This window comes from Hipposideros armiger, unplaced genomic scaffold, assembly GCF_001890085.2.
Source record: "Hipposideros armiger isolate ML-2016 unplaced genomic scaffold, ASM189008v1 scaffold_452, whole genome shotgun sequence".
Lineage (NCBI taxonomy): Eukaryota > Metazoa > Chordata > Mammalia > Chiroptera > Hipposideridae > Hipposideros > Hipposideros armiger.
Window position 1 is genome coordinate 1,123,508 of NW_017731802.1, and position 17,325 is coordinate 1,140,832.

General features: G+C 37.7%; 1 protein-coding gene across 5 annotated transcripts in view; it reads left to right on the forward strand.

Moving 5' to 3' along the window:
• Nucleotides 1–17,325, forward strand: part of GABRB1 (gamma-aminobutyric acid type A receptor subunit beta1) — a 432,747-nt gene that overhangs the window by 153,469 nt on the left and 261,953 nt on the right. For all 5 annotated transcript variants that reach the window (XR_002126571.1, XM_019665772.1, XM_019665771.1 and 2 more), the window contains one exon: nucleotides 16,770–16,990. Coding sequence is in view for 4 of the 5 variants with exons in the window: in XM_019665772.1 (XP_019521317.1) it covers nucleotides 16,770–16,990 (221 nt within the window). In the remaining variant the exon portion in view is untranslated. The remainder of the gene's footprint in view (nucleotides 1–16,769; nucleotides 16,991–17,325) is intronic.

A 17,325-nucleotide genomic window follows, 5' to 3' on the forward strand; every position in this document is an offset into this window, starting at 1 on the left:
TTAAAAAAAAAAAAGTGATCACCATAACTCCAGTAATAACTATCTGACACCATACCATGCTATCATAATACAATGAATATATTCCCTATGCTGTACATTACATCATCATGACTTGTTTTATACCTGAAAATTTAAACCTCTTATTCCCCTTCAACTCCCCCCACTCCACCCCAACTTTCTAAATTTTCATTTACAGTTGACATTCAATATTATTTTATATTAATTTCAGGTGTACAGCCTAGTGGTTAGACGTTTATATAATTTAAGAAGTGATCCCCCTGAGCTATTACCATATTATTGACTATAATTCCTGTGCTTTACCTTACATCCCATGACTGTTTTGTAACTATCAATTTGCATTATATTTCTTAATCCCTTCATGTTTTTCACCCAGCCCCCCAACCCCTGTCCCATCTGGTAACGATCAGTTTGTTGTCTGTATCTGAATCTCTTTCTGTTTTGTTTGTTCATTTATTTTGTTCTTTAAATTCTACATATAAGTAAGATCATATGGTATTTGTCTTTCTCAGTCTGAATTATTTCACTTACCATAATACACTCTACTTCCATCCATGTTGTCACAAAAGTTAAGATTTCATTCGTTTTATGGCAGAGTAATATTCCATTTATATATATATATATATCATGTCTCCTTTATCCAGTCATCTATTGATGGTCATTTCAGTAATTTTCATATCTTGGCTATTGTAAATAATGTTGTAGTGAACATGGGGATGCCTATATCTTTTGGAATTAGTGTTTTGGATTTCTTTGGATGAGCATGCAGGAGTGGAATTGCTGGGTCATAAGTTTTTAATTTTTTGAGGAGCATCCATACTGTTTTCCATAGTGGCTACACCAATTTGCAATCCCACCAATAGTGCACAAGGGTTCCCTTTTATCCACTTCCTCACCAACACTTGTTTTTTGATGTATTAATGATGGCTATTCTGACAGGTGTGAGGTAATATGATATCTCACTGTGGGTTTTATTTTCATTTCTCTGATGACTAGTGATATTGAGCATCTTTTCATATGTCTATTGGCCATCTTTATGTCCTCTTTGGAGAAATGTCTATTCAGGTCCTCTGCCCATTTTTCTATTGGGTTGTTTGTTTTTTTAGTGTTGAGTTGTATGAGTGTTTAAATAAATTTTGGATAGTAACCCCTTATCAGATGTATCATTGGCAAATATCTTCTCCCATTTAGTAGGACATATTTTTCTTTTGTTGATGGTTTCCTTTGTTGTGCAAAAACTTTTTAGTTTGATGTAGTCCCATTTTTTTTTCTTTTGTTTCCCTTGCCCGAGAAGATGTATCAGTAAAAATATTACTAAGGGTAATATCTGAGAGTTTACTTCCTATATTTACTTCCAGGAGTTTTATGGGTTTGGATCTCACATTAAAGTCTTTAATAGGATATAAGAAGTATAAACTGTCACTATATGAAACAAATTTAATCACACCTATTTTAAGAAATTGGATTTGTTGTATAGAAAAATATTTTTATCTTTTTTAAAAAATGAATCTTCATAGCTTCTAATGTTGATATTAAATTGCAAATGCTGAAATTCTTATTTTGGTGTAGTCTTAGTTTCTCTAGTGAGACTCTCATATAGTTCATTACTTTAGAACACAAGTACATACTTCAGTTATCATGTCAATGTCACCTATGTTTTATATATCTCAATGCGCTCAGGCGATTTACTCAGATGATTCTCATTTGATATAGGCCCATAACTCTCATAACTCTCAATGTTTTTGTTCACCCACAAGGTTGATTAATTCCAAAATTGTTCAAAACACAACACAAGACTGACAAAAAAAAATCTGACTACACAGATGGATAAACCAAATGGGGCTCTTCAGGATGAGACAAAAGTAAAAAAAAGATCATGTTCTCTGAGGCATAGCACAAGGTTACAGTTGGTGGGAAAAATCAATAATAAATAAGAACACAGGCGTTGGTAACAATAAAACTGCCTGTATTTCAACTATATTGTAAAAAAACATGGCTAAGGAGTAAGCACAATAAACATATACAGTATCAATAGTTAATGTAATACTAGATAAGATAAAAGATTAGAAATTACCAGCAAATCTAGAGATACCATGATGAATTTCTGTTACAGAACATACTTAATGATGACAGTGATATATAAAACATTTATTTAAACAGGAAGACCTATTAGAAACAGATGTTGCATTGTTCATTTCAATTACAACTTAAATTGGTTTATTTATCAGGCCTTTTTTACTAAATTTTGTTTTCATGAGATACAAGTTGTGTGGGGGTTTTTTTTTGTTTGTTTATTTGTTTTTTCCCCTAGCCTTATAAGAGGTACTATTAATCTACAGGTTAATTTTCTTGGTAATTGTCATTGCCTTGATATAAGTAAATATGTTTTTCTTCTCTCTCTTTACTCTCTTGGTTAATAAACAAAACAAAATACGCCTCTCCCCCTTTCTTTTTTCAGTCATTTAACATCTGTAGATCTCAGGTTTCTCATACCTTTTTTGTTGTTGTTGTTAAATAAATAAGGGAGATGGGCCAGATGATTGGTTTTCCTGGATTTCCTTAATATGTATAACTATGGCTTAATGAGATGCTGATATGGATGCTGGTCAGTATCATTAATACAGCTCTTTCTGGTTGGAAAAAATAAAGATGGAATCAACTTAGCATGACAAAAGTGGAGCTTGTTATAATGAGATAGGAAGGCTCATAAGAGGGTGAAGTATTAAACATGTCCAGACAAAGCTTACATGAAATAGAAATAGGATGTAGACAGTCTTTGTGAACTTGGTTGTTCATTCTCTAACAATGTCAGGCTCTCTATGGCTATTTTCTGATACTTTCCCCATTTTCTTTCTTCTTCTGCAGGCTGGCTTCCTCTTTTTATTCATAGTCTCTCCTCTCTCACAACCTCGTAATAGCAGTGTGGTCTTAGTTTTATGTCATGACCTTTGCACTTGGTCCCACATCTCCTGTCTCAGATCCTTTATCCAACAGCAAATTTCTGGAATTGGACTCTCATTGGTCCATCTCATCTTTCTGAGCCAGGCACAGATTTATGTCCTGCCTGAGGATCAGCTGCTTTTTTAAAAATTTTTTTTATTGTTAGTTTCAGGTGTACAGAACAATGCAATAGTTATCCTTTTTACCCTTCACACAAAAACAACCCCTCTCCCCCATCTACTGCCCTCCCACCCCCGATATCATGCTTATCTATTACAATTCCATTGACTCCATTCCCACTCTCTACTCCACATCCCGTGACTATATGTATATATAATTATAGTTGACATACAATATTATTCAATATCAGCTTCAGAAATACAGTGTGGTGGTCAGGCTTCCACCCACCTGGAGAATGGAGAGTAGATATCTGATTTAAGAGCAGCTGATCCTGATATCTTAAATCAGATATCTTGGGAGGAGGGCAGGGTCATGTGATATAGAATTTCGCCTTGCTCAATCAGCAGGGGCTGTAAGCAGAACACTTTCCATCACAGAAGGGACTGGTAGGCTTGATGCACAGCTCTACTACCATCAGTCTTTAGGGAAATTAGCCTCAACTTTGGTGACAGCAGATCTCAAGTTCAACTAAACAGACATAAATATTTTATAGGAAAGAGGGATTTGTATTTGGGACCCTTTATAATGCATATTCAGATTCATGAAAGATAAAATACAAATGTTTTCAAGAACCCTGGTTCTTTCAAAATAATTTACATACATACTATTTTGAGAACAGTTTGAAAAGGAGGGATTGCTCATGTGATCCTTCTGAGTGGATACAATATTACGAGATGTTAAAGCAATATTTTGTCTCTTCACTAACAAATTAGTCTGAAATGTGCTGATCATGGAGGCAGCTAATAAGGGACTCACTTTTCCAGCTCACCATGAAGTCTTCTTAGAATTCATTCTGGTAAAATGCATACCTCAATATATTTGCCTAAAGCACATATCTTTTTCCCTATTCTGATGCTAGATAATTAATGGATTTTTATAAAATGATTTCTTATGGTAAAGTTGCAAATTATAAACCATCTAATGCCACCATTTGCAAAGTTTTGAGGGCTGTGTTAAAATCTCAGGGTAAACATGTTAACATACATATTTTTTCATGATAAACAATGACAAAAGATTTTGAAATATTTTTACTGACACTAAAAAGGAAGAGATTTTCTCTAAGGCAGGGTTTCTTAACCTTGGCACTATTGACATTTTCAGCAAGACAATTCTGTGCTATGGGGGCTGTACTGTGCAGTGCATTGTGTGGGAGCATCCCTGGCCTCTACCTACAGATGCCAGTAGCGCACACCATTACTCCCAGCTGAAACAACCAAAACTGTCTCCGTACATGGTTAAATGTCCTCTGCAGGGCAAAATCGCCCTAAGTTTAAAACCACTATCTAAAACAAATGTTATCTTTATTCTTCCAAAGAATGACTTTCATTTATTATAAACATTTTCTTATTTCTTTAAACATTTTTACATTTAAAATGTACGTCCTTTTGGAGTTCAATTTGCTATTGTCTCTCTTGCTTTTCTTCAGTGAAACAAAAGCTGTCATGCCTGAATTCGCCTGACCAATTTCATTATCAATCTCACACTAGTTAATCCCATTAATTTGCCTCAGTTTCAAAGAATTCCCTGTGGCTTATAGTTACTAAATATGTTGCACTTCTTTTTTTAAAGATTTTTATTGGGGAACTGGGGGGATGGGAACAGTGCTGGGGAATTGGGGGAAGGGGAACAGACAAGTTGCTGTCCTTTTGTTCTTCAGTCTAGTTGTGGAGGACATTGCTTCACTGGCCCAAGTTGGCACCATCATTGCGCTCTTCCCAGGCGAGGCAGATCAGTCGCCGGCTTCTGGACGGCCGCTCACAGTGGCTGCTGGCTACACACGGTAGCCCATGGCAACCCACTGCCACAGGGGCTACATCCTACGCCATCGGCAGCGACTCACAGGCAGCCCAGCTTCAGGTTGAGCTGTTGTTCAGCATCTCAGCTGTAGAGGGCAGTGTCACTGGCCCTCATGTGGGATCTGAACCAGGGCCCTCTGGCATCCCAAGCCAGTTCTCAACCATCGCGCCACTTGGCCGGCCCTTGCGCTTCTTATCAAGGAGTACCTTGCACACTTGTGAAAGCTGGTTGAACACTTGTAAATATACTTGGAAGAAAAATTATTTTAGTGTTTTGGGCCAAAGTATTAATACCTTTGATTGCTTTATAAAATATTTTCCATCCTCCCTGAAATGCTTGCACTTTGGAGTAATAGAAAATCTGTTGTATGGTAGAACAAAAATATAACAATTTTAAGCCTTTTTTTACCATCTAAAAGTAGGATACAACAAAATGACATCATAGGCTTTATTATATTCAGATGTCGTTCATATTTATATTAAGGTACACATCGAATAATGTATTTAAAAAACAGCAATAGTCTCTCAGACATGTAAATCATAAATTTTCATACCAAATTGGACTACCTTGCAAGGTTTTGAGGACAAATGTGATAATAGATATGGAGAGCTGTAAAAACCACAGAGCACAAAGCATTCGCCAGGAGAAAGAGATGATTGCCCTGCTTGTGGTAGAATGTGGATAGTACAAAAAGGCGAGATTGCTTTGTTTTAGGTCTTTTTGTAATGTTCATTATTATAGCACCACAATTATCATTATCTTCAAAAAGTTGTTATTAATGTTATCAACTTCTTATATCTATATTTCCATTTATCATAGAGTCAGATCCTAGATTAGAATAATAACCCTAGAAATGCATAAGAAAAAAGTTCTGAAGAGAACTTGTCCCACTTCACTCCCAAATGTAACATGCTAGCATACATAAATTTTCACTGAGTTCTTTCTTATTGCAAATAGCATGAGTTACTGCTTTAATTTAGAACCATGATGTGACTTTTAGTGAATATTTATTGATATCAGTGAACATTTTTAGGTTTCTGTGTAGAGCAAAAAGATCTTACTACATGTGTATAGTTTTTTTCTCTACAAGAAATAAAAGTTTCCAGAAAGAGAAAGAAAAAATCTACACACACACACACACACACACACACACACAATCTATGCAGAGATTACTCATGCTTACATTATTTTCTCCTTTTCACTCTATTGTTTATTTACCACAAACTCATATTTTAATTATAGCATTTATTATTAGAGTATTATTTTGCCATCATAATCCTTTACACTTCACAATAATAAATTTTTCCTCATCATACATTAAAACTTGTTTGAGGAGAATGTGGAATAAGGATTTCACCCCATGGTCTGACTGCGAGGAAATCCTCCACAGCACTCATGAGATTCTGGAAGCTAATGGATAGTCAGTGTGAGTACTGAAACATGTATTCCACTGCTGATTGTGCTGATCCCTATGTCAAATTTTATAGTAACATGTCTTTGGCTAGTTATTAATTTTCTTATGTTGGCTGAATTACAAGCAAGAACACAACATCAAAACTTACAACTGATCACAGACAATTGCTTACTTTCATGGTCAAAGAGGCCCTTCTGCCTACGAGTTCTTTCATAAACATCTCTTTTTTAAAAATATTTGTGAAAATGAATATGTACACTCTAAGTCAGCGGTTCTCAACCTTTCACAGGGGTCCCCTAAGACCATCAGAAAACACATATTTTCGATGGTCTTAGGAACCGAGACACCTATCCTCTATCCATCTCCAGGCCCACATGCAGATAACGCCCACATACGAGTACCCGGCGACCCCTGTAAAAGGGTCGTTCGACCCCCAAAGGGGTCGTGACCCACAGCTTGAGAACCGCTGCTCTAAGTAATTTGGAAGTATGATATAAATCTTTAAATAGCAATGAACATTGAAGATAATATGTTTGTTTAACATGCTACAGTTTCTAAAGTACCTTCACCATAACTTTCCCAAGTAGTGCTCACAATAAACTAGTAAAATGCTATTATTTTTGTTTTAGAAATGAGGCATCTGAGATCAAGGGGTTAAGTTAGTTGTTCGTGGTTATATAGCTCTACATGTAGTAGATCTTGGAGTCATGGTTATTATGGAATCTGAGGACCAGTATCTGTCCAATTCATTTTCCTTCAAAAAGGTATGAGATTAAGAATTTGAAGAGGATGCGAGTGAAAATGGTAGCCACTGCGAATTGCATATAACCCTGTGACCTTTTTTTTTGTTGTTAAATGAAGGTAAGGAGGAAGGAGGTTTTAGACCTTCAAAAGGAACATTGTATGATTAATAGCAAAGAGCAAATGTCCTTGTCATTGAACAAGAAAGAATGGCTTTGAATTATTGCAAGATGGCTTCTGAGTAAACAGCATAAGAATTCTTGAATATAATGGTTAAAGGACACTGAAATTCATTATGCAGAATAAATATGTTGTGTTATCTTTTAGAATTTTTCATAAATGCATAGACATCCATATAAAGATCTAGATAAACTACAGCTTGCCCACATGTAAGGCATGATCTGAGTCAATGTTTCTCAATTAGTGGGATGTACAGTGCATACCACTATGTACAATGGCAGTGCACAGACATTGTGCAGGAGTTGTGCAGTGTTTTCCTAACTGCTGCTGAAGTATTCACAGAGTCACTACTGACAAATAAATATCCTTTAAAAGAAAAAGTGAGCCTTCCATTTTTATTACATGGGGACCCACATCTTAAAGACTTTATGACTTCATTGCTATTTACTTTTAATGGACAATTACACTAAGTGTTAATAGAGTTTTTTAAAAAACAAACAACAAAAGTGCTCATGATAATTCCTCTCCTATAAGCTTGATCCATTTATTGAGCCCAAATCTTTCTATCTCTCACTGCCAGTGCAAACCTGGTCAGAAAGAAAAGTGCAAAGGGATGTCCTTAAGTGTAACCTTTTACAGGAAGTGAAGAGACAAACTCAAGTACAAACCCAACTCTGACCCCAAACCAATTCCTGAAACAAAGCAGGAATGAGGTAAGAGAGGAATCGATGAGCAGTTTCATCACCGATGTCAGTTCTCAGGCCAAATAAATATTCCCATCCAAATGTGCTTTGAAAACTACCATTCAAGACTGATAGACAAGTTGTCATTTGCTAGAAAAATTCAAATAATGGTAATTGATAACCTTTATAAGGCAAACAGCAATATTCATTCAAAAGGCATTTGCAATTTGTAAAACACCCTCTCCTTTAAGTGCATCCATTTTAGTTTATCATTTAGCAAATATTTCCCTCCAAAATATATAGTACTATAAAAATAATATCCAATGGTGGATTTTTGTGAATATGGTCTCTTGGTATAATTTCTTTTTATGACCTCCGGCATATTAACACTTTAACTTCAAACATTAAAATTCAATTAAATGGATTTACCCTATATTGGTTGAAATGCTTATGCATGCATTCAGTTATTGTTCTATTATGTTGATGCAAACGTAATTGTGATTTTTGAATTATTGAAATTTGCCTTTGCTATTCTAATACATTCTTAAATAAATGTGGTTATGTTATACATAATTTTACTGTACTTTATTTTTTTTGCTAATGGCATTACTTGCTATTTATTTTATATGTATTTTAGACTATGGAGATGATGTTAGACATAAAGCAAATCTGAACTATTTTCTTTTCTTAGTTTCAGGTGTACAAAACAATGTAATAGACATTTCACCCCTCACAAAGTGATGACCCCCGTCCCCCAATCTACTGCCTCTCTGACATCATATATATCTATTACAATTCCATTGACTCTATTTCCTTTGTTGTATTCCATATCCCATGAGTGTGTAAATTATAGTTGATTTACAATATTATTCAGCTTCAGCTTCAGGTGTATAGAGAGCAGTGGTCAGGCATCTACACAGTTCATGAAGTGTTTTCCCTAATATGACGTGTGCCCATCTGGGATCCTACAAAATCTTTACAACGCGATTGATTATTTTCCCCAAACTGTCTTTCGTATCCCCATGGCAATATTGTAGTTACCAATTTGTGCTGTCTAATCCCCTCCCCTTCTCCTTCATCCCTACCCGCCCATCTAGTAACCCTCAGTTTTTCCTCTGTGACTATTTCTGTTTACTTGCTCATTCATTCAGTTTTTTAGATTCCACATATAAGTGAGATCATATGGTGTTTCTCTTTCTCTGATTGACATTTTTTACTTAGCATAATTTTCTCTAGGTCCATCCATACATATTATTGCAAATAGTAAGATTTCATTCTTCTTTATAGCCAGATAATACCCCATTGTATAAATGTACCTTAATCCAATCATCTACTGATGGGCATTTTGGTTGTTTTCAAGTCTTGGCTATTGTGAATAGTGCTATAATGAACATAGGGGTGCATATATTTTTTTCAAATTAGAATCTTGGATGTTTCTGGATAGATACCTAAGAGTGGAATTGCTGGGTCATAAGGTAGTTCCATTTCCAGTTTTTTGAGATACCTCCATACTGATTTCCATAGTGGCTGCACCAATCTGCATTCCCACCAACAGTGCACAAGGGTTCCCTTTTTCTCCACAACCTCACCAGCACTTGTTTGTTTATTTATTGATGATAGCCACTCTTATCAGAGTAAGGTGGTATCTCATTGTGGTTTTATTTCCATTTCTCTAATGATTAGTGAAGTTGAGCATTTTTTCATATGTCTGTCGACCATCTATCTGTATGTCTCCTTTTGAGAACTGTCTCTTTATGTCCTCTGTCCATTTTTTATTGGGTTAATTGTTTTTTTTGGTGTTGAGTTGAATAAGTGTTCTATAAATTTTGGATATTAACCCCTTATCAGATATATTACTGACAAATATCTTCTTTCATTTAGTAGGCTGCCTTTTTGTTTTATTGATGGTTTCCTTTGCTGTGAAAAAAACTCTTTAGTTTGATGTAATCCCATATGTTTATGTTTTTTTTTTACTTTCCCTGCCCAAGGGGATATATCAGTAAAAATATTACTAAAGGTAATGTCTGCAAATTTACTCCCTATATTTTCTTCTAGAAGTTTTAGTTTTCTGGTCTTACATTTAAGTTTTTAATCCATTTTGAATTTGTTCTTGTATATACATAAGGAGGTGGTCCAGTTTCCTTTTTTTTTTCAGGTGTCCGTCCAGTTTCCCCAGCACCATTTATTAAATAGACTGTCTTCACCCCAGTGGAAATTCTTGCTTCTATTGTCATAGATTAAATGACCATATAGGAATGGATTTATTTCTGGGCTCTCTATTCTGTCGCATTGATCTATGTGTCTGTTTTTATGCCAGTACCATGCTGTTTTGATTACTATAGCTTTGTAGTATGATTTGATGTCAGGTAGCATGATACCTCCCACTTTGTTCTTATTTCTCAAGATTATTGCAGCTATTCAGGGTCGTTTATAGTTCCATATAAATTTTAGGATTGTATGTTCTATTTCTGAGAAAAATGTCGTTGGTAACTTGATAGGAATTGCATTGAATCTATATATTGCCTTAGGTATTGTTGACATTTTAAATATATTAATTCTTCTTATCCATGAACATGATATGTGTTTTCATTTATTTGTACCTTCTTTGATTTCTCTCTTCAGTGTCTCATAATTTTCTGAGTACAAGTCTTTTACTTCTTTAGTTAAATTTATTTCTAAGTATTTTTTTGTTTTTGAAGCAATTGTAAATGGAATTATTTTCTTGATTCTCCTTCTGATAGTTTATTATTGGTGTATACAAATGCAACTGATTTCTGAATATTAATGATATGTCCTGCTACTTTACTAAATTTATTTATCAGTTCTAATAGTTTTTTGGTGAAGCCTTTGGGGTTTTCTCTATATAGTATCATGTCATCTGCATATAATGACAATTTCACTTCCTCCTATCCAATTTGGATGCCTTTTATTTCTTTTTCTTGTCTGATTGTTGTGGCTAGAACTCCCAGAACTATGCTGAATGAAAGTGGTGAAAGTGGGCAACCTTGTGTTGTTCCTGATCTTAAGGGGAAAAGATAGCCTTTCCCTGTTGAGTATGATGTCTGCTGTGGGTTTGTTATATATGGCCTTTATTATGTTGAGATATGATCCCTCTATTCCCACTTTGCTAAGAGTTTTTATCATAAATGGCTGCTGGATTTTGTCAAATGCTATTTCTGCATCTATTGATATGACCATATGATTTTTAATTTTCATTTTGTGAATGTGGTGTATCACGTTAATTGATTTGCAGATATTGAACCAACCTTGCATACCAGGAATGAATCCCACTTGATTGTGATGTATGATCTTTTTAATGTGATGCTGAATTCGGTTTGCTAGTATTTTGTTGAGAATTTTTGCATCTATGTTCACTAGGGATATTGGCCTGTAGTTTTCTTTTTTTGTAATGTCTTTGTCTGGTTTTGGGATCAGAGTAATAGTTGCCTCATAAAGTGTGCTTGGGAGACTTCCTTCCTTCTGGATTTTTTGGAATAGTTTAGGAGAATGGGTGTTCATTCTTTTTTGAATGTTTTATAAAATTCACCTATGAAGCCATCTGGTCCAGGACTTTTGTTTGTTGGGAGCTTGTTGATCACTAATTCAATTTCTTTGGTAGTAATCAGTCTGTTCAGAGTTACTGTTTCTTCTTGATTAAGTCTTGGAAGATTGTATGTTTCTAGTAATTTATCCATTTCTTCCAGATTGTCTAATTTGTTGACATACAGTTGCTCATAGCATTTCCTTAAAATTTTTTGTATTTCTGCAATATCTGTTGCCACTTCTCTTCTTTCATTTCTGATTTTATTAATTTGGGCTCTCTCTCTCTTTTTCTTGGTGAGTTTGTCTAAGGGTTTGTCAATTTTGTTTATCTTTGGAAAAAAACAGCTCTTGGTTTCATTGATCTTTCGTATTGATTTTTCTGTCTCTATTTCATTTATTTCTGCTCTGATCTTTATTATTTTGTTCCTTGTACTCCCTTTGGACTTATTTTGCTGTTCTCTTTCCAGTCCCCTAACATGTAAAGATAGACTGTTGTTTTGAGATTTTTCATGTTTCTTTAGGTAGGCCTGTGTTGCTATGAATTTCCTTCTTAGGACTGCTTTCACTGCATCCCATAGATTTTTGATTGTTGTGTTTTCATTTTCGTTTGTCTTGAGATAGCTTTTGATTTCTTTCTTGATCTCATTTTTGACCCACTCGCTATTTAGTAGCATGTTTATTATTCAGCCTCCATGTATTTGTGTGCTTTCTGGATTTCTTCTTATAATTGATTTCTACTTTCATAGCACTGTGGTCAGAGAAGACACTTGATATGATGTCAATCTTCTTAAATTTATTGAGACTAGATTTGTGGCCTAGCATGTGGTCTAGCTTGGAAAATGTTTTATGTGCACTTGAAAAGAATGTATACTGTTTTGGGGTGAAATGCTCTAAACATATCAGTTAAATCCAACTGGTCTAAAGTGTCATTTAAGGCCACTGTTTCCATGATGATTTTTTTCTATCTGGAGGAGCTGTCCATTGGTGACAACAGGGTGTTGAAATCCCTTACTAGGATAGTGCTGCTGTTGATCTCTAACTTTATGTCAGTCATAATCTGTTTCATATATTTAGGAGCTTCTATGTTGGGTGCATAGATGTTTACTAGGGTTATGTCCTCTTGTTGGATCAATCCATTTATTATTATGTAATTCCCTTCTTTGTCTTTTATTGCAGGTTTCGTTTTAAAGTCTTCTAAATCACTGATTCGGTCCTCTGCTTTATCTAACCTAATGGTAACTCCTTTGAGTGTGTTCTTTATTTCAGTTATTGTATTCTTTAATTTTGACTGGTTATTTTTTATAATTTCTATATCCTTTTTATGTTTGCTGTCTCTTTGTTGAGCTTCTCGCTAAATTTCTTAAACATTCTTATCATCAGTGTTCTAAACTCTGTCTCTGATAGGTTGGTTGCCTCTATCTCACTTATTTCCATTTCTGGAGGTTTCTTCTGATCTTTTATTTGGGACATGTTTCTTTGCTTGCTCATTCTGGCTGTTGCTCTGTGATTGCTTCGATGTATTAGGTAAATCATCTATGTCTCTCAGTCTTTGCTGGGTGGTCTTATGTAGTATGTGTCCTTTATATTCGAATTGCACAGTCTCCCTATTCTCCTGTCCCGTGTGTTCCAAAGGTATCACTGTTGAAGTTGATCTTTAATTGCTTTTGGCTTGTCATAGGGTGGGGTTGACCCTCAGGCTGATTAGCTGAGAGAATTAGCTCTGCTTACAGTGTATGAGCTTCTGTGTGGAGAGTGACCCCTCAGAGGAGGCTTGGCTCCTGCGGGCTCTTGTGCTTGTAGAGAATTTCCTTTGAGAGTGCTGCTTGTAGGTTCAACCACGTAGTGCTCTGGTTTGGTCTGATGCTGGCCTCTGGGTGTATTGTTTCTGGTATCTCTTGGGCAGGGCTCCCACTGAGGGCCATTTCAGCCCTGTCTGTTCAGGCTCATGGCTATCTGGTAGGTTCCTGAAAGCTGTATGTGGTTGGCTGCTGCCCGTGGTGGGCCTGGAGACATGTGGCCGTGGCCTCTCTGTGATCTGAGGCTGGCTGCCACCAATATTGGTTCTGAGGCAGTTTAGCAAAAAGGCCCAGGGCCCCCTAGGCCTGTTGTCTCCTGTTATTTGCCCGTATGGCCCAACTGTTGAAAGAAGCACCTTAGGAGCACGTGTCTGCCTGGTTGGCCTGGTGTTGAGGGTGCCCTTGGCAATGTGGCACTAGTTGGGCAGAAATGGAGTTCAAATGAGTCACGATTGAGACGGGTGGTTTTTAAAATATTAATGCAGATTCAGATCTTGTATTGCGCCCTGAGGGCACTGCAGCCAGCCTCCACCTCAAGCTCACAAATTCCTGAGAGCTGCTCCCAAGTGGCTGTGGCGCAGGTTTGGGGTCACTGAACACCACCAAGGTGCCCCCAGGGTTCTGCGGGCCATCTGCTATTGTTAAAAACCTTTTCCAAAGTTTATGGGGGTGGGGCCAATCACCCAGGTACCCAGAGTGCCCCTGACAATGCAGTTGTAGGAGGGTAAGGTGGTGTTACAGGTGGCTAAAGCTGTGGTCAGTGATTTCTACAAATTCAGTGTAGTCTCAGCTCCTGGACCGGTGCTGGGCCTACACCCACTTTGCAAAACAAAAACAAAGCAAGGCAAACCAACAACACCAAAAAACAAATACACCCGCACAAAAGCATGACAAACAACGAACAGACAGGAGAAACAGAAATATATAAAAGAAACAAAAACAGCTGAACAAGTCAGAAAAATAGTAACCAAAGCAATAACAAGACCAACAAACCAGAAGAAGTACAACAACAAGAAAAGGAAACAGATGAAAGAAAAAAAAGAAAAAGGAACAAAAATATGAAAGAGAAAAGAGAAAAATAAGCCTCTCTGCCCGCTTTAATCTACAGGTCACTTGCTTAGCAGTAGTCTCTGGGCGACTCAGCACCAGCTGTGCGGAGGGCAAGGGCCCAGCTTGGCATTTGCCTGCCTCCCTCTCAGGCTTGCAGGCTCCTGTGAGCTGCCCACAGTTAGCTGCAGTGGACTCTGGGGATGTGCTCCCCACCAAAAATCCTCATAGGTTGCTATGGGCCATCCACTGCTGCAAAAACCCTCCATGGCCAGTGGAGGTGGGGCCAGGCACCAAGGGCCCAGGGTGCTGCTGGCAACGCAGCTCTAGGTAGGCGGGGCAGACCCCCAGGGCACCATGGGGTGTGGTCAGTGGCCCCCACAAAATCAGGGCAGTGTGTGCTCCTGCACTGGCAACCAGCCCGCACAAACACACCAGGAATGCCTTGGCCAGATCGCACCACTGTGCAGCTCCCTGCCCAACACTCTCAGGAAAACTCTCAGTCTCTGACTGTCTCAATCAGCAGCTTTTGGAGCAGGAGAGCACCTAAAAGTCAGGCCATTCCCTGTCAATGCTGCACAAGCAGCGTGGAGAGTGGAGACCAAAGGCAGCATGCACGTGCACACGTGCACACATGTGCAGATTCCACCAGACCAATGTGGACCCCGAACCTGACCTTCTGTGGGAGGGCTTAACCTTGTAGAAATGGCATCCTCCTGTAATCCACTTGTGTACAAGCTCCACACTGGGAACAATGGTCCCAAAACCTCCCGCTCCAAAGGCACTCAGTTCAGTCCTTCCCTGCAGGCTCCTGGGATGCCCCCGCTGTGCTACTATCTCTGCCAGGGACCGGGTGAACACTCAACAGTGAGTGAGTTCATGTGCCACCTCCACAGGAGGGCAACTGGGCCTCTAGCCACCCTCCACACCACTGAGGTGTCCCTCCAGGCATTTGCCCTCTCTCCACGGGCCTGGAGTCAGCCTGCTTCATATCTCTGTCCCTGCTACCAGTCTCAACGTGGACTCTTCTTTAAATCCTTAGTTTAATAGTTCTAGTCAGCTAATGTTCAGATGAATTCCGAGGCTGAATGTTGTATAAATTATTTGTAATTTTGGTGTGATCCAAGGAGGCAGTTGGCATAGTGCCCGCCTATTCTGCCTTCTTAGCTCTCCCATCACGATTTTCTTGTTTGAGTTCAAAATGGGTCATAAAGCAGCAGAGACAACTCACAACATCAACAACACATTTGGCCCAGGAACTGCTAATGAACATACAGTGCAGTGGTGGTTCAAGAAGTTTTGCAAAGGAGACAAGAGTTGAGGAGCATTGTGGCTGGCCATCGGAAATTGACAACAACCAATTGAGAGCAATCATCAAAGCTGATCCTCTTACAACTACATGAGAAGTTGCCAAAGAACTCAACATCGACCACTCTATGGTCATTCGACATTTAAAGTAAATTGGAAAGGTGAGAAAGCTCATTAAGTGAGTGCCTCATGAGCTGACCACAAATTTAAAAAATTGTTGTTTTGAAGTGTCATCTTCTCTTACAATGAACCATTTCTCAATCAGATTGTGACATGTGACAAAAAGTGGATTGTATATGAGAACCCGTGATGACCAGCTCAGTAGTTGGACCTAGAAGAAGTTCCAAAGCACTTCCCAAAGCCAAACTTGCACCAAAAAAGGGCCATGGTCACTATTTGGTAGTCTGCTGCCTGTCTGATCCTCTATAGTTTTCTGAATCCTGACAAAACCATTACATCTGAGAAGTATGCTCAGCAAATCGATGAGATGCACTGAAAACTGCGACTCCTGCATCCAGCATTGGTCAAAAGAAAGGGCCCAATTCTTTTCCACGACAATCCCAACTGCACATCGCATAACCAATGCTTGAAAAGTTGAACGAATTGGGCTACAAAGTTTTGCCTCATCTGCCATATTCACCTGACCTCTTGCCAACTGACTACCACTTCTTCAAGCATCTCAACAATTTTTTGCAGGGAAAACGCTTCCATAACCAGCAAGATGCAGAAAATGCTTTCCAAGAGTTCGTCAAATCCTGAAGCACAGATTTTTATGCTACTGGAATAAACAAACTTATTTCTTGCTGGCAAAATGTGTTGATTGTAATGGTTCCTATTTTGATTAATAAAGATGTGTTTGAGCCTAGTTATAATGATTTAAAATTCATGGTCCAAAACCGCCACTACTTTTGCACCAACCTAATAGTACTTGTAACCTTATTAGTTGCCTTATACTTGGTGGTGCAAATTTCAATATATTCATTTGTAACCTCTTAAAGGAAAGCAAGATGGTGGGTCTTTGGACATCCACAATACCATATGTTACCATGTTCTTAACAAAAGGCCTCAGATGATGGCAATGATGATAGTAAAATTCTTCTTTTGGTTTCCTTTGTTTCACAGGATTATACACTTACCATGTATTTCCAGCAGTCTTGGAAAGACAAAAGGCTTTCTTATTCTGGAATCCCTCTGAACCTCACGCTAGACAACAGGGTAGCTGACCAACTCTGGGTTCCTGACACCTACTTTCTGAATGACAAGAAATCATTTGTGCATGGGGTTACAGTGAAAAATCGAATGATCCGGCTGCATCCTGATGGAACCGTTCTCTACGGACTCCGGTAAATGGCTTTGTGTTGCATGTTTTACTGTTGTTTTTGTTTTTGTTATGTTTTGTTTTTCGTTTTGGAAATGGGCAAAGGGGAGAGAAGCAAGTAGGAGAACATATAGATGCTTTCATCTGAACAAAAAAAATTAAAGTCCAGAAAATCTCTTTGGGAACCATTTAATCTAAATCTAGGCAACTTTGTCCATCAAAGGTAAGTGGATTATTTGCCCTGACCTTCAAATAATGAATAGTAATAAGAAAGTGTGTCTTAGCCTTATGGACTTCACATCTAGATTATTATAGAAGTTATATATTTTTTAACCAATTGCTTGAGTATCTCAGAGACAC